The sequence below is a fragment of the Bos grunniens genome, chromosome 5 (genome assembly GCF_055505025.1).
Source record: "Bos grunniens cultivar Pamir isolate PY7600 chromosome 5, Bosgru_T2T1.0, whole genome shotgun sequence".
Lineage (NCBI taxonomy): Eukaryota > Metazoa > Chordata > Mammalia > Artiodactyla > Bovidae > Bos > Bos grunniens.
The window spans coordinates 71818117-71843348 of NC_141169.1; the positions used below are offsets into that span (position 1 = coordinate 71818117).

The 25232-nt window shown below is 45.9% G+C and overlaps 1 protein-coding gene across 3 annotated transcripts in view; it reads left to right on the top strand.

Moving 5' to 3' along the window:
* Positions 1 to 25232, top strand: part of ABTB3 (ankyrin repeat and BTB domain containing 3) — a 331737-nt gene that overhangs the window by 236302 nt on the left and 70203 nt on the right. For 2 of the 3 annotated variants that reach the window (XM_086401167.1, XM_086401168.1), the window contains exon 4: positions 16514 to 16666. In XM_086401167.1, coding sequence (XP_086257293.1) covers positions 16514 to 16666 — 153 coding nt within the window. Of the gene's footprint in view, positions 1 to 16276; positions 16366 to 16513; positions 16667 to 25232 lie in introns of those variants that run through there. The other variant, XM_086401169.1, reaches the window with a different exon arrangement.

Genomic DNA, 25232 nt, shown 5'->3' on the forward strand with positions numbered 1-25232 from the left:
ACTTATGTGGCTGGAGAGGGTCACCGGGAGTGCTGACCTAGACAAGGAATCCTTTCCAAGATAGCACCAAAGTCCAGCTTAACAAATAGCCCTTTTGGTTTTCCTTTAATTAAATCCTTCCTGGTTTCTGTCATCTCTCACTTTCAGATTCAACAAAGTGTAAAATTGTTAACATTTAGTCAGAGAAGTAAATTGTGCATATGTTTTCTTCTCATGCATATGGAGAGTCCATAAATCTGCTCCATGGCCAAATGGTTGCTTTGTGTAGGCATCAGAATTGTCTCTCCTCCTGCTCTAGTCCCTTCCTTGATTATTAAGTCTCAGGATTTTTCTTTTCTTTCCTTCCTTTCTCCATATCCCTTCTTTATTTTCCTTTTTACAGGGAAATTCTATCCCATTTCCATCCTCTATGTTTCCAAAGGACCCCCTGCCCACATGCTACATAGTGACATTCTCTTTTTTATTTTATTATCCCAGGTAATCTTGGGGCTTTGGCACAGTCTGAGACAGATGATGTTATCCACTCATCATTTATAACTAACTCTGAAAAAGACTTGAGCTAGACTCACAATATGAGTTAGATAGAACTGAAATCGCAGGACATGTCTCTGGCCTTGATAAAACGTGGATTCTTCTGTCTTGGCTCAGAAAAAATTCAGCGAGAAACAGCGTACAGGTAGGAAAGAGTTTATTAGTATAGGATGCTTCTGAGAGATAGAAGTGGGCAGACCTGGGAGTGCCACAGTGAGAACTTATGGACTGCAGTTTTATAATCAAAGGAAAAGTGGGGAGGGGCAGAAGACCACCTTCTTCTTCATTTTTAGTAAATGTCAAACTTCCAGCATCAACTCCTCCTCCATGTAGAGCAGGACAGTTTTCTTGTTCCTATATGGTCAAACTGGGACTGTCATGGTACAATGGAAATGAGCAAAAAGATGGCAACATATACTAAAATACAGTAAATCATCTCGGTTTCAGTATAATGTCCTTATTTTTTTTAGTGTATGCAAAGGAGTATGTCCTAGGAATCATTAAATTACTGACATTACTGGCCAAGGTGTGGGTCTCATTTCACCATTGTTTCATTGTTTGGGGGTGTGTTTCATGCTTCTGCTACATGGGTTTTGTTGCTAAGCAAGCCTGCTTGGTTTTGCAGGTAAGCAAACTGCTTTCTTGAGTGATCATTAACTTGCAGAGGTCTCCCATATATTTCCTTTACTTACTCGCTAAGTTAATCCCTTAGTGGGGTTAACTATTAATCAGCTACTTTGTCCTTTTACTTCGTCCCTATCAGAACCACAAAACAAGGATAAACAATACAAAAAAAAAAAAACCCCAAAACCTCATGTCATTAACACTAAGGAAGACCACTGTACCAGAAAAATCTCCCCCAAGGTTTATTATTAAAATTGAGAACAAGATTTAGCTTTGAGTTTCCTGGCCTCCAAGGCAAAAAGAGAAACATGCATTATAAAGCACTCATCATATAACTTAAAAAGAATCTTTTCTGACTTTAGCAAGATCAGTCCAGGGCTGATACTTGGGTCCTCCTGGTGATCTGAATCACCAGAAGTGTTTAGTGAAAGTTGCTCAGTCATGTCTGACGCTTTGTGACCCCCATGGACTATACAATCCATGGAATTCTCCAGGCCAGAATACTGGAGTGGGTAGCCTTTCCCTTCTTCAGGGGATCTTCCCAACCCAGGGATTGAACCCAGGTCTCCTGCTTTGTAGATGGATTCTTTACCAGCTGAGCCACAGGGGAAGCCCAACAATACAGAGAAGCTCTTAAAAACAATCTGTAACCAGGTCATGGGTTCCACTAAGGGAAATTATTGATCTGTGCTCAGAGCGGTCAGGTACTTTTGGAGGCACACGGTCCCATCTGTAAACAATAGCATTCATTATATAAAAGTGGCCCCCTGGGTAGGGGGTAGAGTAGAGTATAGGAATCACAACGCTTTCTTACGTGAGTGGGTCACAGACTGCATGTACCCCAGTCTCTTCCTCCACAGATGATGAACCGAAATGCCTCAATGTTCGGTGACTCAGTCAATGCCACACTGGTCTTTGGAGGAGCCATATAAGAATGGCCAAGTAGGAGGAGTTTGGATTCTGGCAGACATGGGATCAAATCCCAGCTCTGTGCCAATACTTGTGGTATCCTATAGGTTACTGACTCTTGCAAAGCAAAGCCTCAGTTTGCTTATCTGTAAATAGGGATGATAATCATAATTACCTTCCAAGGTTGTTACTGTAATTCAATGAAATAATATACATTTAAGCTTTTTGCACAGAGTCTGGCCCATTGTAAGCACTCCAGTAAATGCTATAAAATCCTAATAATGATGATAATGATGTAGACCATGATAATGGGAAGAAAAACTGAGTCCAAAATTAGGTTGCTTGATATCTGCTGTAGCCCTTTTTCCACCTCCCCATTCACCAGGATTCCTGTCTGGAACTATACTGAACTGAAGGATATTCCTTAGAACTGCGCCATCCGGTAAGGTGGGCGCTAACCACTTGTGACTAGCGGGTGGTGGTTCAGTTGGTAAAGAATCCACCTGCAGTGCAGGAGACCTGAGTTTAATCCCTGGGTCAGGAAGATCTCCTGGAGAAGGAAATGGCAACCCACTCCAGTATTCTTGCCTGGAAAATTCCATGAACAGATAAGTCTGGCAGGCTAAAAGTCCATAGGGTCGCAAGAGTTGGACAGGACTTACTGACTAAACCACGCAAAGTTAAATCAATTAAACTTGAATAAAATTAGAATTTAGCTACTCAGTCGCACTAGCCACATTTCAAGTGTTCAGTAGCCACAGCAGCTTGTGGCCATTGTGTTGGACAGCACAGATTCAAAGCACTTCCATCATAGCAAAAACTTCTGTTGGAAGCTGCCTTCGTGGCTTTTTTCCCCCCAACTTCCTTGTGGCAGTATGTTATTGATTTATTTATTTATTTCAAAATATTATACTGTTACTCTAGTTCTCTGGTCCCTTAACTCTACTGTGAGTACACTCAAGGCCCACAAAGCCCCAAGGACACACAAGTCACGTGGTCAGTTAGTGGCAGAGCCTGCTCTAAAACATGTTCCTAACTCAGGGCATGAGTCATTCCACGGAGACCTGGGGAATCAGCTGTCTTCAGTCTGTGATTTGATGAGTAGGGTTTTGATTGATCAGGGCTGGCGTATGAATTTAATCCATCCTGTCAGACTGCCAAGTGCAGGGTAATGTGAGTTCAAGGGGTTTATCTCAAGAGAGCTGGAATATCATTTTCTCAAAGCTGCAGCCCAGTGGCAAGGACGCCAGGGACACACAGGGGAACCTCCAGACTATGCCCAGCCTCACCTTCAGCTCCTCTTTTGTTGTATTAAAAAAAGAGATTCTACGTGGTGTTTTAAAAAGTGATCTGTTAATGGAATATTATTCCGCTAAGAGAAAATAAAAAGAAAATCCTGACATAAGTGACAGCGTGGATGGACCTTGAGGACGTTATGCAAACTGAAATAAGTCAGACAAAGACAAATGCTGTATGATCTCACTTATAAGTGGAATCTGAAAAACCTGAACTCAGAGAAACAGAGTAGAGAGGTGGCTGCCAGTGGCAAGAGGTAGGGGAATTGGGGATAGATGTTGGCCAAAGGATCCAAACCTCCAGTCATAAGAGGAATAAGTTCTGAGGATCTAATAATATACAGCACGGTGACTGTAGTTAATAATATTTTATTATGCACTTGAAAGTTGCTAAGTGAGTAGATTTTAAAAGTTCTCACCACAAAGACAGAATGGTAATTATGTGAGGTGAGGGAGGTGTTAACTAACCCTACCATGGTGATCATAATATATGTGCATCAGAGTGTCATCCTGTACACCCCACACTTACACTCTGGTATGCGTCAACTCTACCTCAATAACGTTGAGGGAAAATAGCTAAAATCCCTTATAAGAGAACTTTTGCAAGGATGAAGTCTTTGAGATACGTTTCTGTCTCCAAGAGTATCTGTATTGTGATTTTTGTGGGTTAATTATGACGAGCTCCAAGCCACTGTCAGTAAAATTTCCTGAGGCTGATGAACAAAATCAACTTCCTATGACGTAGTTTACACTTTGAAATGAATAAACAATTCACTGTAACAAATACTTGAGTAAATGTAGTTTCTAGGAACAAATGTTAATACAATCTCAAGGTTACAGATTCATAGTCTCTAGAAGATAACTATGAAAAAATGTTTATCTTTTTTTGCTAAACAGAAAGAAACTCAAATCCATGGTGACAAAAATAAAGGAAAAATAGAGATTTAATGTACATGTTATGGGAATTGATGTGAGTGTCACTTAGAATTAGATTTGGCTGTCAGTGACAGAAAACTCAAATAGCAGGTGTTTAAACAAGATAGACATTCATTTCTCATATAAACCAAGTCTGGAATTAAGAATCCAGGGCAGGTATGGCCACCTAACCAATCATCCTTCTTCTATCATTGTGCTGTGCCGTGTGGCTTCTACCACATAGTTCAGTTTGGCTGCTTGAGCACCAGCCATTCTGTCTACATTCTTGCCAGCAGAATGGAAAAAGACCAGAGAAAGTTGGGCCTCTTCTATTTAGGAACTTTCCTAAAAGTATCACAAGAAACTTCTGCTTATATCTTTGCAAGAACCAGTCTCCTAGCTGAAAGGGAGGCTGAAAAATGTAAGCGAGGTGGTCATGAGCCTGTGTGAAGATTGGGGGTCTTATTACAAAGCAGAAAGAAGACACATATAAGGTGAGAGCCAGCAATCTCAGCCAGAATATAAAAAACTCCCCGCTCTCTTTCTAAACAAACAGTTATGGTGAACCCATTGTTTTGCATGCTCAGAGTGAATATTTTTGTCAACCCATTTTTTATATTTCTTTTCAAATGTTTCTCTGATTTTGTGTTTTTCAACTGCAATTCAAGTATTAGGAGTTTACAGTTTTAGTCCAGAAGTTACAAGGCCCTGGGTGGTTCTTCCCTCGTCTCTCTCCAGGGTTGCCTCCTGCCCGTCCACCTCACTCCACCACTCTCCCCTCCTCGTCAGCTCCAGCCTGTGTATACTGTAGCCACTGCCTGCAGATGACAGAATGCAGTTACTAGCCTCAACTCCAGGTCTGTCTGCCTGTGCTGCTGCATATATCTATGTGCCCTTAGGCAAGTTATATAACCTCTCTGCTTCCTTTCATGCTCAGACCCATGCTTAGCATAAAATGGGCCCTTAATTTATGTTGTTTCAAGCCACCAAGTTTGTGGTGGTTTGTTAAGCAGCCACAGGAAACACAGGAATATGCATTTCATTCAGTTCCCAGATGATTTTGAGCTCCCTCTGCCATAGACGGAAAACTAGACCGAGGACCTAGATTGAAATTCAGGGGAACTGTGAATTTTGCACTCGCCAGCATTCTTGCTCTCCGGTTCAAATTGTTAGAGACATGTTGAGCGCTTAAATGCTGATGAGAAAGTCCAGAGAGGAGGTGGAGGTTGAGCTGTGGGACTGTGGGGAGAGAAGTGATGGAGTCATGTGCCCAGGGAAGTGGGGGGTGGGTAGGACTGGAGGAGTCCCTCCTCTCCAGGGTGGGAGGGAAGATGAAGCTAGGGGAGGTGCAGCTGTTTGTTGGCAGCCGGGAGATGAGGAGATTATTATAATTTGTGTACCATTTTTGCTCTGCCTGAACCTGCTTGAACCTCAGTACTGCATTCATGAACCCCCAGCCCTCTATATCACCTTCTTCAGAATGTGTGACAGGAAAGACAAAGAAGGTCGGGTGATCACTCACATGTACCTGCTGGCATTATTAGCAGAAATCACCTCCTCACCAGTGCCCCTTGGCACTTGCCCCATTTCAGGGCATTTATGTAATTATATGGACTTTCACAGAGCAAAGGACTTGTGCTTTGGTACCTAATGGCTTGCTCTTTCCTAAAAGCATTGGCCTTACCCTACCCATGATTCCTTTGTCTCATTTCCCAAGAGTTGTGGGCACACTTGGGATGCTAGGAAGTGGTCCTCTGTGATCCAGGCCTCGGCTTCCTCCCTGCCCCTGCCAGTTGTGCATGAGGCTGAAGGGGGCGGGATCCATGTAGAAAGAGGAGGCTACCTCTCTGCAGACAGTTAAGTCCCATGGCACCCATTGCAGGTGTGTATTAGGCAGAGTTTTCCAGAGAAACAGAACCAGCAGGATGTGTGTATGATCCACTCAGGGAAGAGTCAATGCTGCAGCTCAGATCTGAAGGCAGTGAGCTGGCAGAGTCCTTATTCTTTGGAAGAGATCAGTCTTTCTTTTTCTTCAGGCCTCTAACTGATTGATGAGGCCTACCCATCTTGTTGTTGTTATTATTTAGTCACTAAGCTACGTCCGACTTTTTGTGACCCCATGGACTGCAGCACACCAGGCTTCCCCATCCTTCACTATACCCCAGAGTTTGCTCAAACTCATGTTCATTGAGTTGATGATGCCATCCAAGCATCTCATCTTCTGTGGACCGCTTCTTCTCTTGCCCTCAGCCTTTCCCAGCATCAGGGTCTTTTCAAATGAGTCGGCTCTTCACATCAAGTGGCCAAAGGATTGGAGCTTCAGCTCTAACATCAATACTTCCAATGAAGATTCGAGGGTTGATTTCCTTTACGATTGACTGGTTTGATCTCCTTGCAGTCCAAGGGACTCTCAAGAGTCTTCTCTAGCACAACAGTTTGAAAGCATCAATTCTTTGGTGCTCAGCCTTCTTTATGGTCCAACTCTTGCATCTGTACAGGACCACTAAAAAAAAAACATAGCTTTGACAATAAGAACCTTTGAGGTCAAAGTGGTGTCTCTGTTTTTTAATACTCTGTCTAGGTTTGTCATAGCTTTTCTTAAGAACAAATGTCTTTTACCTTGTGGAAGATAAATTGCTTTAAGTTCCCTGATTTAATTGTTAATCTCATCTAAAAAATACTTTCAATATCCAGCAACATCCAGACTATATATCTGGTAATATGTGTTTGACCATATGTCTGGGTACCTGTGACCCAGCCAAGCTGACATATAAAATTAACCACCACAAAGTATATATATATTTTTAAGTTTTATTGGAGTACAGTTGATTTACAATGTTGTGTTAATTTCAGTGAAGATACTCAATTATACATATACATATATTCATTCTTTTTCAGATTCTTTTCTCATAAAGGTTATCAGAATATTGAGTAGAGTGTCCTGTGCTGTACAATAGGTCCTTGTTAGTTACATATCCTATATATAGTAGTGCATATGTTAATCCCGTGCTCCTGATTTATTCCTACCCCCCGACATTTCTCCTTTGGTAAACATAAGTTTGTTTTCTGTGTCCGTGAGTCTATTCCTGTTTTGTAAATAAGTGCATTTGTTTCATTTCTTTAGATTTCACAGCTATTTGTCTTTCTCTATCTGACTTCAGTATGATAATCTCTAGGTCCATCCGTGTTGCTGCAAAAGGCATTATGTCATTCTTTTTATGGCTGAGTAATATTCCATTATATATATATATATGTGTGAGTGTGTGTGTGTGTGTGTATATAATGAACACTGGGGTATCTTTTTGATTTATGGTTTCTCCGAATATATGCCCAGGAGTGGGATTGCTGGATCATATAGTAGTTCCATTTTTAGATTTTTAGGAACCTCCGTACTGTTCTCCATAGTGGCTACACCAGTTTACATTCTCACGAACAGTGTAGGAAGCTCCCCTTTTCTCTATACACTCTGTAGCATTTACTGTTGGTAGATTTTTTTGATGATGGCCATTCTGACCACTGAGTTGATTCTTCACTGTAGTTTTGATTTGCATTTCTCTGATAATCAATGATGTTGAACATATTTTCATGTGCTTTTTTGGCCATCTGTGTGTCTTCTTTGGATAAATGTCTATTTAGGTATCTTTGGAGATAATGTCTACTTAGATATAACCATTGCCAAGTGTATTTTTTGAGTATTTACTTTCTCAAGATGATGCTAAACACAGTCATGAATATAAAATACCTATCAGACAATAAGATGCGTGCTTGGTTCAGAGTAAACTCCCCAAGACTGAAAGATTATATTTTGTAAGATTGTTGGGAAACTGAAGGAGAATCCTGGTGGGAGGTGGAACCCACCTCCCCTGATAAAGGCTGAAACTTGCTCTCCCGACCTCCCCTACAGCTTGGTGCAGGCTTGTGACCCAGGTTTAGCCAATCCAGTATAGCATACCACCACCCCCCAGCTTTAATCAGGAGATCCAGGTACAAACACCTCCTTCTGTTTTGTTGTCTCCTGGGCCTCTCACCCTCTTACAGCGCTCACCCTCCTGGCCTCACCTTCTCCCCCTTAAACATGATAACACAATTCACCATTTCTGATTTCCTGGGCATATATTTGGAGAAACCATAAATCAAAAAGATACCCCAGTTTTCATTATACACACACACACACTCACACACATATATATACTCTCTAGGGCCTGGTTATTTAAGTGTGGTCCATGGATTGGTGGCTGAATCACTGCCAGAGAGTTTGGTAGATATGCAGAATCTTGGACCCTACCCTAGACCTACTGAATCAGAATCTTCATTTTAAAATGATCCTAGATATTCATATGCATGTTAATATTCAAGAAGCTCTGCTGTAGCCCACACCCTTGGCTCCTCCCTCTCTAGGCTGTCTGCAGGAACCACCCCCTTGGGCAAGCCCACCGTACTTTGCTGTCACTACAGTAACCAGCCATGACCACCTCTGACCTCTGCCATCATCTTCCTATCTTTGGTCTCACCACTACAGTGAGATCGCAGTGAATATTGCTATAGAAACCAGCCCTGGATATTGTCTAGTTGTGCTGCTTGTCCTTCACTCCCTGTGTCCCTGAAATTATGAGCCTCCCAAACCACAGTCAAACATCTAAATTCTTCTCCAGCCTAAGAAAGACTCAACAAATAACAAACATGAAAAGTCAGGGCCACATGATTTATAAAGAAAGGCATAGAAACTGCAGAGATTTGCTTCAATTTGAAGAAAGACGGGAGCATCGCTCTGTGTAGCAAGGCCTTTTCCTCCATCCAGGAGGGAGAAGGCTGAGTGATGCTAAAAACAATGCTGATTATGATGACGATTATGACAGCTACTGCTTATGAGCACTTTTTGGTACCAGGCGCCGGGCTACATGCACATCATCCCATGCAGTTCTTACAGTAACCCTCTGTGCTAGTTTCCCGTGGCTGATGTTTAAAAAAAAAAAAAAAAAAAAGACTGGTATAAACGTGGAGGTTCAAAACAACACAGATTGATTATCTTACAGTCTAGGGGTCACAAATACAAAATTGGTTTCGCTAAATTTAAAGTGTCGGCAGGGCTGCCTCCTTCTGGAGTCTCCAGGGGAAAATTCGTTTCCTTGCTTTTTCCAGCATCTGGAGGCCACCTGTGTTCCTTAACTCCTGGTCCCTTTCCTATATTAGTCCACCTTTTTGCTTCTGTCGTCACATCTACTCCCTCCTTTGACCTTTTTTTTTTTTTTTTCCCCTGGACTGTTCCCAGGTATTAGTTGCAGCACGTGGGATCTTTTAACTTTGGCATTCAAACTCTTAGCTGTAACATGTGAGATCTGGTTCTCTGACCAGGGATCAGTCCCAAGCCCCCTGCATTGGGAGTGCAGAGTCTTAGCCACTGAACCACCAGGAAAGTCTCACCTTTGACTGTCTCACCTCCCTCTTCTAAGTTCCCTTGTGATTTCATTTCAGGCCCCCCTTGGTAGTTGAGGCTAGTCTTTCCCGCTCAAAATCCTTAACTTAATCTCATGTGCAGACTCTGTTTTACCAAATAACCTTGGCAGGTTCTGGGGATTAGGATGTGGACATTCAGTGGGGTGACATTATTAGGCCAACCACACCCCTTGAAGTAGATACTGTTATTATCCCCACTTTCCCAGTGAGAGGACCAAGGCATGACCATTGGAATACAGTGGGTCCTCCATCTGTAGGGTCCACATCCACACTTGGTTGAATCTGCAGATGCAGAGTACTGTTCTATCCCATTTTATATAAAGGATTTGAGAATTTTGGTACCAATGAGGTTCCTGAAACCAATTCCCCGTGGATACCAAGGGACAACTATACTTTGTTCAAGGTCACACAGTTTGAGGGTGGAGCTGGAATCCAGCTCTTACTCAGCCTGTCTCCAAAGCCCAAACTTCTGACCTCTGCACGGTACAGCCTTCAAATGGCTTTGAATTCATCTTCCGTTGTCACTAGGAAATGAACGAAAACCAGCAGCTCTCTAAAGAATCAGCTTCCAATGGAAGTTCCTCTACCACAGACTAAAATATTGAGGGGTGAGCAAAATTTAAGTCAAACCACAGGCATTTTCATCTGCTGGGGCTTCTATAACAAATTAACCCAAACTGGGTGGCTTGAACAAAAGAAGTTTATCTTTTTACAGTGCTAGAGACTTGTCAGAGGTGCGGTTTTTTCCAAGACCTCTCTCCTTGGCTGATAGACCGCTGCCCTCTCTCTGCATCTTTCGCATAGCTGGCTCTTTGTGTCTCTCCATGTGTCCCAGTCTCCTCGTCTTATAAGGACACTTATAAGTCACGCTGAATTAGGGCCCACTCCAATGGCCTTATTTTAATACCATTACATTTTGAGGTTCTGGCATGTAGGGCTTTGATGCATGAATTTGGGGTTGATATCATTCAGCCCATAACAACAAGAACTGCTCTGACCTCAGGAACAAGGCAGCTCAGATCTCGGAGATGATTCCAGAGCCCTCTGGATGCCCTCACTCCCAGCTTTAATATTTGGTTCACATTCTCCACTCTCTGGTCTCCAAACTCACCTGCAGTTACCCTGTCAATACCCTGGTTTAGTCTCCTGGGGCTGCTGGGACAAATTACCACAAACCTGGTGGGTTAAAACAACACACACGCATTCTCGTACAGTTCCAGAGGTCAGTAGTCCAAAATCAATTTCACTGGCCAAAACCAAATTGTCAGCAGGTCTGCTAAATTCTGGAGTCTCTGAGAGAAGACCATTTCCTCACCTTTTCCTGCTTCTAAAGCTGCACTCCTTGTATTCCTTGGCTTGTGGTTCCTTTCAGCTCAACCCAAAAGCAGAGCATCTTGCTTCAGTATCACCTGTACTGAATCTCCCTATTTCCCTCTTCTAAGGACCCGTGCGATTGTATTTAGGACCTACCTGGATAGCCAGGCTAATCTTCTCAAGTTCCCTAACTGGACCATATCTTCAGACTCACTTGTGCCATCAGTATTCACAGGCTGTGGGAATATGACCTGATATCTTTGAGGGCCATTATCCAGCCAACCACAGTGACTCTTCCTCACATGTGTCCTGGCCCCCGCATCTGTCCTGGAGGGCCAAATAGGACATGATTCACGTGAAGGTCCCTTGGTTGAGCTCTAAGTCTTTTCTGCCTCGAGGCCTTTGCGCAGTCTATTACTGCTCTCTAAAATACCCATCTCTCTACACATTCGCATAGGGTCAGTTCCTTCCCATATTTGAGGTTTTGTCTCCTCTTCAGAGAGGCCTTCCCACCATCCCACCTCAACCTATTTATTCTCTATCCCAGCAACCTGGCACCAATCACAGTTTGCAATTGCTTTATTACTTGGTTGGTTTACAGGTTTCTTATATGTCTGTCTTCCTGTTAGACCATTAGCTCTATGAGAACATAGATGTGTCTTGCTGTCCACTCTATCTCCAGCCCCTGGAAGCATACCTGCAATATGAGTGCAACCTAAAGAATTTTTAGGGTTTACTTTTTAAATTTTATTGAAATATAGTTGATTTACAGTGTTGTGCTAGTTCTAGGCACACTACAGTCTACAACACATTGAGTATAGTTCCCTCCGCCAGACAGTAGGACCTTGTTGGCTGTTTTGTATATTGCTATTGCTAAGTCACTTCAGTCATGTCTGACTCTGTGTGACCCCATAGATGGCAGCCCACCAGGCTTCCCCGTCCCTGGGATTCTCCAGGCAAGAACACTGGAGTGGGTTGCCATTTCCCTCTCCAACGCATGAAAGTGAAAAGTGAAAGTGAAGTCGCTCAGTCGTGTCCAACCCTCAGCGACCCCATGGACTGCAGCCCACCAGGCTCCTCCGCCCATGGGATTTTCCAGGCAAGAGTACTGGAGTGGGGTGCCATTGCCTTCTCCATGTTTTGTATATAGTAGGGTGTAATTGTAGCCTGCCAGGCTCCTCTGTTCACAGGATTCTCCAGGCAAGAATACTGGAGTGGGTGCCATGCCCTCTTCCAGGGAATCTTCGTGACCCAGGGATCAAACTCCCATCTCTTATGTCTCCTGCATTAGCAGGCAGGCTCTTTACCACTAGCTTCTGGAAATACCATTTTAATCCTAAACCCCTAATTTATCCCTCCCTGCCTTTCCCCTTTGATAACCATAAGTTTGTTTTCTACAACTGTGGATCTGTTTCTGTTTGTAAACAAGTTCATTTGTATAATTTTTTAGGTTCCACATATAAAGAATAGCATATTAATATTTGTCTTCCTCTATCTGACTTCCTTCACTTAGTATGATAATCTCTAGGTCTGTCTATGTTGCAGCAAATGACAATATTTCGCTCTTTTTCATGGCTTAGTAATATTCCATCACCGTCTTCTTTATCTATGTATCTGTCAACAGACATTTAGGTTGCTTTCGTTTCTTAACTGTTGTAAGTAGGACTTCTATGAACATTGGGATGTATATATCTTTTTGAATTGGCATTTTGTCGTTATTTATGCCCAGGAGTGGGATCACTGGATCATATGGTAGGTAACTCTGTTTTCAGTATTTTAAGGCCATAATGACAATTTTAATGGCACTGCCCTGTTTGAATTGATTGTGTTCCCCCACTCCTCTGTTCACCTCAGGCCACCTAGTCAGAGGTTATTAGATCTGGGTTGCTCCTGAATTCCCAGGGGATTTTATTAAAAATGCAGGTGCCCAGGCCCCACCCAAGACCTATTGAACCAAAACTCTGGGGGTGAAATCAGAGCCTTGGCAATTTTCACACACTCCTTGCTGCCCTCCCACCCTCCACACCCTACCCATCCATCTACCACCCCCCTCCCTACCCATCTCCCACACTGGGCCTTGATTCTTAGGTTGAATCTGCTTCACTAAACCATGAGTTCCTTGGGCCTCCTCTAGGTTTTAGTCACTACAGACAACTTCACCAACAAAGTGTTTGCTTAAAAAATGTATCAGGAGAATGCAGTCTTTTTCCCTCTTAGCATTCTCCACCCTCTCCTTAACTCAAGACCCCAGCATTCTTTCCCATCTCCAACCTCCTCCAAAAGAAACTTCACAAATAATACTATTTTTCTTTCCCTCTGAGTAGACAAGATAAGAAGATTTTTAAATGAGTTGCTGGCAAAGAATTCATGAGCTTATAAACTATTGAGGTCAGACTGACGAAAAGAAGGCAATGTTGAAAGGGGAGAAAAGTCCATAGAAAATTCCAGAGGCGGTGGAATCTGGGGTTCAAGGTTTCTCATTCGAATGCTCGTCTTGGTAAAAGTGTTATTTCGAAGGCGCAGTAGAGCGTCTTTTTCTCCTCTTCTGTATTCATCAGGAGTTGACTGTGTGCCCCAGGCCTCAGCATCTAACATGAAAGACAGCTGCTGAAGGGCAGTGTTCCAGAGGACCCTGAGGGGTTGGGAGTTGTGGGCTGTGCTTGAGGGGCTGGGACCGTGCAAAGCAAAGGCAGGCCAGGGGCTGGGGGTGCTGCCTCTGCGGAAATAGCTCAGAGGGGCGTCCCGGTTTGGCTTCAGCAGTGATGGAGTCATGGTGACAAAAATAAGTTCTGCTCACCTGAGACTGTAGAATCCAATTCAATTTCAAGTCAGTGTGTGTTTATTGAGTGCCTGATTCGGTTTAGGTGATGGAGAGAATGAGAGAATGAGGACGACAGCCTAAGCAGCAGGCTGATCCAGGCAGAAATTCCCTGGGAACCTGCCCCACAGGTCCACCGGTTCAGAAACTCGATTTTATCTGTTTCTCCCAGTGAGGAATTGATAAATCTTAGTCCGTTTCATGAACACGTCATTTATTAAGTGCTCACAGCCTGCCGGGCACTGTCCCATGACTGGGGATGGGGCTGGGTCGGTGAATCCAGCAGTCCCAGGTCCCCATCTCATGGAGTTCACATTCTCATGTGGCATCTGCAAGACTGGTAGGTCAGGCCACTGGGGTGGGGGCCACTGTGGGAAGGGTCTGTTTTGGGAGGAGTCCCCAGGAGAAATATTTAGGGAGAGGTGGGATTTGAATTGTGGTCGGAAGGTTAAGTAGGGTGTGGATTTTCAAAGGATTGGAAACCTTATATTATAGAGAGAGAATGGAGCTGAGTGAGCAGGAATGAAAATGACCTGCCATCAAAGGTCCATGACCAGATGGGCCCCCTTGGGGTAACAGGTGCATGCTGGGAAGTTGGACAAGTACCACATGGGGTTACTGCACATGGGCTGTGAAGTCAAATGTCTTGGGTCTGATTCCCAGCTCTCATATTTGCCAACCTTGTGAGCCAGGGCATGTTACTTAACCTCAGTACACTTTATTCTCCTGATCTAGAAAATAGGCATAATCATGACTAGCTTGTAGGTTGTCCTAAGCATTTAGCTGAGATCATGAATGGGATTAACTGAGATGAATGTAACAGCTGTTAAGTCTTAACATTGGATAACCAGAAAGCATTCTAGAAAAACTGGAACCTGCCACCAAAATGGGGAGACAACTGCATACAGTGAAGGTGCTCCTGCCTTGGGTAAATAAACCCTTTACTTACCACTTTCTTCTCCCACCCATGGCAGCCATGCTGGATTGAACAGCAGCTCCAGGGCTAGGGTGAAGCAAGAAAGCTGCTGGAACATGTTGACATGATCTGGCCTTCCTAAATTTTACACCCACATGCCCCGCATGCCTCAACCCAACTGTAGCCATAACGCATGAATAGGAAATCTTTTTGACCTGCACCGTGCATTTCTCAAAGTGTGGCCCCTGGTCTACCTAAATCAATATCATAGGGGCTGCTTATTAAAATTATATTCATGAGCCCTGTGCAATCAGCATTACTGGAGATAAGGCCAGGAAATCTGCATTTACACATACACACACACAACCAGGTGATCCCCAGGCCCTATACCATACTTTAGAGCAGAAGCTCTTTGAGTGTGCCCCTCTAGGGCTTCCAGATGGCAAGGTGGTAAAGAATCGGCCTACCAATGCAGGAGACACAGGAAATGGGAGTTCTGTCCCTGGGTGAGGAAGATCCCCTGAAGTAGGCAATGGCAACCCACTCCAGGATTCTTGCCTGGGAAATTCCATGGACAGAGGAGCCTGGTGAGCTATAGCCCCTAGGGTCTCAAAGAGTTGGACAAGACTGAACACGCACCCACCTCTAACCAGTAGCATCAGCCTTAGCATAGACCCAGGACTCATTAGAAATGCAAAGTCTTGGCCACATCCCCTGATCTCCTGAATCGGACACTATGGGGGTGGAGCCCAGCAATCTGCATTTTAAGAAACTCTCCAGAGAATTCTGAGCCGTGTTGTGTTCACCTGGGGGAGGTTTTAAAAGCTATCAATGTCCAGCCTCATCCTAGATAAATTAAATTAGAATCCCTGGCATAGGACTCGGGTATCAGGATTTTGCAAAAGCTCCCTGTCCTCAGCCCTAATGAGAAGATGGAATTTATAATAATCACTTTCAGGAACAGGAAGATAGCACAAATGTATTACACCTAGAAAGTTCAGCCAGAAGCAAGATCTCGGTTAATTCATGCAGCGAGTTGGACCCCTGCTGTGACCCCTTTAGCTAGTGGGGAGCCGAGACTTCCCACAGCTCGGGGGTGTGGCTAAGGCCCCAGAGCACCGCCCCCTCCTCCCCCGCACATCGCACATCGCTGGCAGCTCTGGGCTGCCCCTCCAGGTTCTCCCAGAAGACTGCTTCTTCCCAGATGCTGAAGTCTGCCAGCAGTCTGGTCCTTGAGAAGAGCTGAGGCCTGGGAGAACTTAGGAAGGATGATGACAGGAAGCAGCCTAGCCGTGGGAAGGGAGTGTTGGAGGGCACTTTAAGATTGGGCTCACCGTGGGGAGCCCCAAGTCCTAATAACCCCAGGAGTGGATTGGATTCTCTACTAAGCACCTGACCCTGTGCTTGGTGCTTTAAGTGAGTCATTTCGTTAATGTTCATTTGATCGCCGAAGGAGATTACACTCACAGAAGAGTCACGTCGTATCCTTTCAGTCACATTATCCCCCATTTGCAGATGAGGAAACTGAGGCCCAAAGACTCCAGAGAGCCTGCCCCGAGGTCACCGGTGCGGTCCGGATGTCTCCAAAGGTTCTCTCACTTTGAATTGAGAGACAGTGTCTCCAGGGAAAAGGGGGAGGCGGGTGGTGGGGAAGTCGGCGATGAGCAGGGGGTGGGGCTGAGCAGGGAGCCCCTGCTACTGCCGCCCTAACGCGTCTCGGTCCCTCCCTCGCCGCAGGCCCTTCCTCGTGCTGCCGCCGCTGATGGAGTGGATCCGGGTGGCCGTGGCGCACGCCGGCCACCGCCGCAGCTTCTCCATGGACAGCGACGACGTCCGCCAGGCCGCCCGGCTGCTGCTGCCCGGCGTGGACTGCGAGCCGCGCCAGCTCAGGTAGGGTGGCGGGCTGGAGATCCCGGGGCGGCGGGGCTCTGGGAGGGCGCCCTTCCTCTCACACCCAGCCCGCGTCCCCGGTGCGGGGAGCGCGGCCGCAGCGCGCGGGGGCTTTGGGCTGGTTTGCGCCCTGGGCGGTGTGCGCGGGCAGCCTCGCTGTCACGAAGATCGAGGCTCCTCTGGTTTAAAGGAGAGACGCAGGCTTGACAATAAGCAGGTCCCTCGAGTTGCAGGGACGCAGGAGGGCTGGGAGCAAGGCTATATGGGAATGCTCCTGATTCTTAGATTACAAGATATCCGTGTGCCTTGATCTTGATTCTAGGCGTATTCTTTCGATTACGTTCTCTCTCCCTCTCATCCTGCCCCTCTTCTCTCCTTCTCTTCCTTCCCTCTCCTTCTCTCCTTCCCTCTCCCCCTCCCGCCCTCGTCTTCCCTCTCTCCCTCTCTCTACTAGAAGTAAATTATTGTCTCCCTGTAGTTTTCTAACTAAACCGTGCAGAGTAGAATTTCTGGTCGGGTCTGAGAGCGCCTGTGCTTTTTCACTTGCATGGAATGAACTGGCTCGCCCTCCATTTCTCACCCCTGCATCCAGGTATCTACTGCATCAAGGTGGGAATTATTCATGCACCACTCAGGGACCCCATGCAGGGGTAGGGAGAGACTCACTTTTATCCAAAGTGAAAGAAATGAAACCACTCATTTGAGTCAAAACCTGCTGTAAATGCAGACAATACAGAAACTCAGACATAGGTGTGTGTGCATGAGTGTGGGTGCTTTCCCGACTCCCAGGTCTGTTGTCTAGGTGTCATGGACACCATTTTCAAATCCCCATTGCCCACCAGGTTAGGGTAGCCTGTCATGTGGCCAGGCTTCAGAGATTTCCACCCTTCCAAGATCTGATTGGAAGTCTGCAAAGAAGGGGAGGGTTTGCAGAAAACAGCATAGCCCACTGAAGGCTCATAAATGCCCCACCACCCAGGGACATGCAGGGCCCTGATGCAAGTCAGCAAGCATTTACTGAAAGCTTGCCACAAAGTGAGCACTGTCATAACTGCTTTACACAGACTAATTAATAATGAATGAAGTGGGTATTGTTATTATGCCCACTTTACAGACAAGGAGACTGAGGCACAGATAGATTAAGTAACGTGCCTAAGGTCACAAGATTTGTAAGTGGTGGAACCAGAATGTGAATTCAGGCAGCCCATACCCCCAGACCCCATAGTTCTAAGCCCTGATTTGTACTCTCCTCAGGAGGTTTCTGTCCAGAGAGAATCTGTCAGTGCCACCATCCCTTACATTTTATCACCTAGAATAACCACGGGTCTCAGGGAGAGAGACACAGGAACAGCCATTTACTGAGCACCTGCTGTGTGGCGGGTATTAATTGCAACAGGAGATTTGCATTCATTACTCTGATCCCTGAAGCAGCCTCCTGAGGGTAGTGTAAACTTCCCATTTTACAGACTGGGAAGTTGTTGGTGGGACAGCTGATAGTGTAGATGTCAAGGTGGCGATCCTTGTGACTCTTGCTCCGAAGCCCATCCTGTGCCCATGAGACTCTCCTGCCTCCTGTTTCATGGGTGTGGCACCCTACCTGCAGGCTCACTCCTGCTGCTGCTGCTCACAGTCCCCAGCTCTGGGCTGGGATGACCTTGAGACGCCAGCTCTCCTCCTTGAAGCAAACCTGAGGCCGCTGGGTGGCGGGGAAAGTAGGATACTTCCTTAACTTTTGCTGATAAAGAACTTGTTGTTTGTCATGCTCTCAGGAAACCTCACAGCCTAAAGGGTAGGCACCTGGGCTCGAGTCCGGTTGCCTGAGTCCACATTCCACCAACATGACTAATTAGCTGTGCAAACTTGGGCAAGCTAGTTAACCTCTCTGGACCTTCATTTCCCACCTGTAACATGGACATAGTAATAGCAACCCCTTCAGATATTGGTGCAAGCACAAAGCAGGATCACAAACATAAAGGACCACACTGACAATGCCTAAGAGGAAGTAAGTATTCATGACACGGTCATTTTTAGTGAGCATTATAAGTCTCTCAGAGAAGGCGATGGCACCCCACTCCAGTACTCTTGCCTGGAAAATTCCATGGATGGAGGAGCCTGGTAGGCTGCAGTCCATGGGGTCGCGAAGAGTCAGACATGACTGAACGACTTCCCTTTCACTTTTCACTTTCATGCATTGGAGAAAGAAATGGCAACCCACTCCAGCATTCTTGCCTGGAGAATCCCAGGGACAGGGGAGCCTGGTGAGCTGCCGTCTATGGGGTCGCACAGAGTCGGACACGACTGAAGTGACTTAGCAGCAGTAGCAGCAGCAGTGTAAATCTCTACTATCGCTGTAGTAATAATGGAGGTTCATATCTAGGTATTGCTTTATCTTAAGGCTCTCATTTGAACCTCAAAACAAACACTCTTGTTAACTGGGAAAATAGTGCTTCCCTATTTTACAAAGAAAGATATCAAGGCCCAACAAGATTAGGTAACTCTTCTAACATCACACAGATGTTAAGTGAGAGTTAGAAGTCGAACATCAAACCCAGATGCCCAGAGAGATAACTAACTTTTCTGGCCCCTGCCCTGGATCTGGAGTCAGCCCCCTTGGAGGATGCTGATCACCTTCCAGATGCTTCTTTTCCTTTCCTAAATCCATAGACTGAACATGAACTCCAAGGACCACTGTCATCTGTAGGCCCCTCCCCCAGCACAGAGCTTTCACTGCAGGGTCTAGTGACCAGGGGTGTGCTGCTCTGACAGTTGCACCAAGGATTTCAGTTTCAGGGTTTGTCCAGTTTGACGAATCAGCCTTGCCATTCGGGATGTGAGTGTGATCACCTGCCAGGCCACGACGCACACAGTGAGCAGGGAAGCAAAGGAAGCCAGTTCACCTGCGTCTCTAAGCTATTTTTAGGCATTTTTCTCTCAGTTCTTGACTCATTTGTGCACAAGATGATTTGTGTCTAGGAAATATGCTAATTGGTTGTTCCAGCTAAATTTTCCTCACATTTGGAAATCATTTTCAAAAAGAACTAAAATATTTAGTTAAAAATTTTCCTAAGTAATAAATGTAAGATAAGTTCCATCAACTAGGCTAAATTCAGTCCATGATATGATCAGCCAGTTGTTTGTTTGTTTGTTTGTTTGTTTTTTGAGTATCTATTTTTCAGCCTGGGCAATATATAGATACATCTATACATATATTTTACAATCACATTTAGTGTGATGTGAAGTAGGAATTATTGTCTCCAGTTTTCAAGGGATGGGATCAAAGAAGTGTTGTTCATTTAGAGAGCCAACAATAGGTACTGGACACCTGCCTTGCACTAAGTCTTCACAGTGTGCCATCCCAAACAAATTCCGCAAGGCAGACTTTATTGTCCCATTTTACAGATAGGAACACTGAGGCTAGTTGCATTTATGGGACTTGTCCTAAATCACATAGCTACTGTAAGGCAGATGAGGTGTAAGATGAAGGACTTTGCAAGTTGATTTGTCTCTGCTGTCTCAGACGTTCATCTTTGAAGTTGCTAGGCAGACTCCTAGTTCTGAATCATTTGGAGCTTAACATACTGCTATAAGTAATCAGTCTTAGAAACAGTGTAAGTAGTTTGGTATTCTAACCGATGCGGGAACTTGGGACGTGGTGTTGGCAGCTGGAGTGTCAGTGACTATTAGAACATATAATTACCTACCAGCCGACCAACGTTTCCTGGTGGGAGGCAGCCTGGACACCAGCCGGGACAGAGCAAGCACAGTCAAGGATTCCCAGGTCTGACGCTAGTGCTGCATTGGTTTTCACAGTGACCTTGGTCAGTCCTATGGGAGCTCCCCTTTTGTCTTTATTCTGCTACAGTAAAGCCTCACCGTGGCAATCGAGTTTATACCAGAGGAACACCATTTAATGCAGCTGCAGGTTGTAAACCGACAAGGGTGACCCATTTATTCTTCCTTAATTAAAGTATCAGATCATCTTTCTTTTTTTTTTCCTGTCCTTTGGGAAATGGGAGGGAAGTAAGAATAAAGGAAAGAACAAATAAATAATACCTCCCGGCAGCATTTTCTTATTAGGCTTTGTACATTTTCCTATTAATAATTGGTCTTGAAACATTTCAGAAACACGAACAGTAAATGCTGCTGTTTTCCCCACATTTGTAAGAGGCAGTTTTGCTCCAGAGTGAGGCTGTGTTAAAATAATGGTAGGAAAGGGTGTTCTCAAATCCTTTCTTAGCTGATAAATGACACTGACTGACAGCAGTTGGAGCTTGTTGGAACCATGAGCTCCCTCCAGGAAATGGCTAATCTTTTTGCAAGTGTTTCTTAAATCCAAACCAGACTTTGAGCTGTCCAGAAGGGGTACGTTTGGGGATGGTAAGATGCTAGGAGTATCAGACTAGGACATTACAAAATAGGAACGGTGAGGCTAGTTGTGGCTACAGAGCTTGTCGAAGGTCACGCATTGTTTTCTTTCCTTTGCTCTTCTGTTACATTTTTTCAAGCTCCTAAGGCCAAGCCCCACACTAGATGCTCTCATCTGGATCTGCTGCTTTCTAACAGGTCCCCTTGGGCAGGTCACTCTGCCCATCTCACAGGACCAGGTTCATCCCCTGTAAAGATGGGGGTGACGACTGCTTTGTGGAATGGGGAACTTCACTAAGAGGTCACATATGAATTTAACAAATTTTACCACTGCTTGGTCCGCCCCTCCTAGCACTTCTTAGGTCTCTTGGGCACATTTTGAGGTTAATTCGTTGTTCATTGTTCAGTCGCCAAGCTGTGGCTGACTCTTTGCTACCCCATAAACTGCAGCACACCAGGCCTCCCTGTTCCTCACCATCTCTTGAAGTTTGCCCAAGGTTAATAGGTTAATAGGTTTTGTTATTTGTCTAGTTTAGGTCAAACTAGGTTTTAAGACAAAGACTGTGCCCCTGAGGCACCTGAACTGAAATTCTGTTGCCTCTTACACAGCCTTATAATGACAGCTGGAAATTCGGTTTCATTTACCAAACACGTATGGGGTGCTGATGGCCCGCCAGAACCTGGGTGGGATCCAGGGACATCAAGCCAGGGAAAACCCAGCTGCTGCCCATCACATAGGAAGCAGGCCTGGTGCTGCTGGAGCTGCTGGTCCTTGTTCCCACAAGCTTCTGTGGCCCTTTAAGAAGAGGATCACCTGGTTGAGGGGAATTCTGGCCCTTAGTGTCAGAAGGAAAGATGCTGTCCACCCACTCCTTCCCCAGCCTTATGGAGCCAGGTCTTTTCTGGGCTCAGAGGAGACTGAAGTGCTGCTGGGAGATGCCTACAATAAGCAATGGCAAACAGATTAGCAAGATAATCTCACAGAGTCTGAATACAAAGAAAGCGAAGGAGAGTGTGGGGGAGAGGGGCACTGAGGAGGGAGGGATGGAGCACCTCGGGACCTCGAGAGAATGGGACAGCCTCAGGCTCCTGCTGTAAAGGAATACTTGGTATCCTGGCCAGGGACTTCTGGAGAAAACTGGGTGGGGTGGGACATCTAGAGCCGCATCTATGGCAGCCATTTCCCTCAGTCAAGTCCGCGTGGGCCCCTGAATTCAGACCTGGGTCTCCCTGTTCTCTCCGTCAGATCACCTGCAGAGGCGGAGCACCTGAGCCCTGCACGTGCCTCTGTGGGGCCCTGGAAGGCTCCCCAGCCTCTCAGAGTGGGAACTGCTCTCTCCTCTCTTCTCCTCTTGAGTGTCCTTGTCCTTGCCACTCCTGGCCTCTTCAGCTGGGCTGGCTTAAAAGTGCAGGCACGGGATGCCAGTTCCTTCACCTCCAGCGGACCTGAAACTGCCCTCTGGGCCCAGAGATGACCCTGTGGGAGCTGCTGCCACTCTTGCCTGATGTCAGTGCATCAGCGCCTCCTGCAAGATGGGAAGCCGCGCTCTGCGTGCTCCCAGGCGGGCGCTTTGGGGCTCGACTGTCCTCCCCTTTCGGTGTCAGGGAGGAGCCACAGAGCAGGTCTAGGAGCAGAGCTGGCGAGGTGCCCTGCACTCAGCAGGCCCAAACCAGCCCCTACTGTGTGCCTGGCTTACTGGGAGTTAGACTGGGAGTGGGTGGGCAAAGAGGTCAAGGGATTATGGAAAAATCTGGCAAATGCTCTACTATAAAGCAGTGAAGATCTAGGTCTGGGAGCTTGAAATGCCAGAGGTACCATTTGATGTGAATCCTGAGAATAAACAGATTTGCTAGGTAGAGAAGGTGAAGCTACAAGAGGAAGGGAGAGGGCAGTAGAAAAAAATAAGTCCACACAGAGGGAACCACATATACAAAGGCCAAGGTGGGACTGTGTGTTGGAAGAAACACAAGGAATTGAAACTAAGAACACAGGTTCAACCAGCAGTGCTCTGAGCACCTCCTGTAGGCCAGACCCTGGACCAGACATTGGATACCACAGAGAAATCTCGGCTAAACTCAGCCCAGGGAGGGTCTTTTATGCCACACCAAAGGATTTTGCCACTATTCTGTGGGAGGGAGGAGCCATCCCAGATGGTTAGGGATGAGAGTGACAGCAGTGCTTTAGAGAGAGGGGCTGGTGGCAGGGGACGTGGGCTGAGGCAGCAAGGGCCTGGAACGAAGACACTCGTACAGGGATCCAGGTGAGAGACATGGGCTGAGGCAGCAAGGGCCTGGAACGAAGACACTCGTACAGGGATCCAGGTGAGAGACGTGGGCTGAGGCAGCAAGGGCCTGGAACGAAGACACTCGTACAGGGATCCAGGTGAGAGATGCTGGCAGCTGGACTGATGCAGAAGCAGTGGGTATGGAGAGATGGGGAAAGAGGCTAGAGAAGATGAAACCTGGGGACACATGTAGGGGGTGAGGGACTGAGCATTGTTGGAAATGGCCCTGGTGTGCTGTGGACAGAGGGGCCTGGGGTTAGTGTGGGTACCAAGTTGCAGTTTGGAAGATGAAAGAGTTCTGAAGGTGGTTGGTAATGGTGGTTGCATGACAATGTGAATTACTTAATGCCACAGAATTGTACACTTAAAATGTTAAAAATAGGGACTTCCATGACAGTCCAGTGGTTAAGACTCTGCGTTTCTGGTGCAGGGGGTACAGGTTCGATCACTGGTTGGGAAACTAAGATCCCACATACTGTGTGGCATGAAAAAAATTTTTGTTTAATATTAAAATTGTCAGTTTTTCTGTTACATATACTTATTATAATTTTTGAAATTAGTCCTGATGGGTTATCAAGTGAAAAAGACTATAGATAATAGTGTATGAGGTGTCGCCCTTGTGTGAAATAACATAACTGAGTATTTTCTATATCCATGTTTAGATTGTCTCTGGAAGAGTATGCATGAAACCAATAACCAGCCAAGGAGGGGAATTAGAAAACTGGGTATATTCATTTTCTCGAAGAAGGCAATGGCAGCCCACTCCAGTACTCTTGCCTGGAAAATCCCACGGACAGAGGAGCCTGGTAGGCTGCAGTCCATGGGGTCACTAAGAGTCAGACACGACTGAGTGACTTCATTGTCACTTTTCACTTTCATGCACTGGAGAAGGAAACAGCAACCCACTCCAGTGTTCTTGCCTGGAGAATCCCAGGGACGGGGGAGCCTGGTGGGCTGCCGTCTAGGGGATCGGTCAGAGTCAGACATGACTGAAGCGACTTAGCAGCAGCAGCAGCATATCCATTTTCTATGGCTCCTGAAACAAAGCACCACAGACTTGGTGACTTAAAACAACAGACATTTACTGTCTCACAGTTCTGAAGACTAGAGTCCAAAATCAAGGTGTCAGCAGGGCCATGCTCCCTCCGAAGTACCTGGAGGGGGATCCTTTCTGTTCCCTTCCAGCTTCTAGTAGCCCCGTGTTCCTTGGCTTGTGCTAGCATCACTCCAGTCTTGCCCTCCTCCTTCACATGGCTGTCTTCTCTCTGTTTCTGTGTCTAAACCTCCACCTTCCTGTAAAGGACACCAGTTAAACTGGATTAGGGCCCACCCCCAATGACTTCATGTGGGGCTTTGCCAGTGGCTCAGTGGTAAAGAATCCACCTGCCATGCAAGAGATGAGGGTTTGATCCCTGGGTCAGGAAGATGCCCTGGAGAAGGAAATGGCAACCCACTCCAGTGTTCTTGCCTGGAGAATCCCCTGGACAGATGAGCCTGGTGGGCTATAGTCCATGGGGTCACAAGGACATGACTTAGTTACTAAACAACAACAATGACCTCATCTAACTTGACTGTATCTGCAAAGACTCTATTTCTAAATAAAGTTACCTTCACTTCATAGTTGTGGGTTAGGTGCTTAGGACTTCAGCATATCTCTTGGGGGTGGGGGAGACCTAATTCAGCCATCATATGGGGGAGCCAGAAATGGGAGGGAAATTTATTCCCCTGTTGTATGTGGTAGCATGTGCATGTGATAACCCTTTCCCCTCCAAAAACTTTTATATTAGAGTTTGACTCAGGTTTCTGGGGAGTGTGTAGCTAAGGACACTATTAACAAATACAGGACACAGACAATGTCAGAGAAGTAACAGTGGGTTCAATTTTGAAAATGTTGAGTGCCAGATGCTGCCCACTTG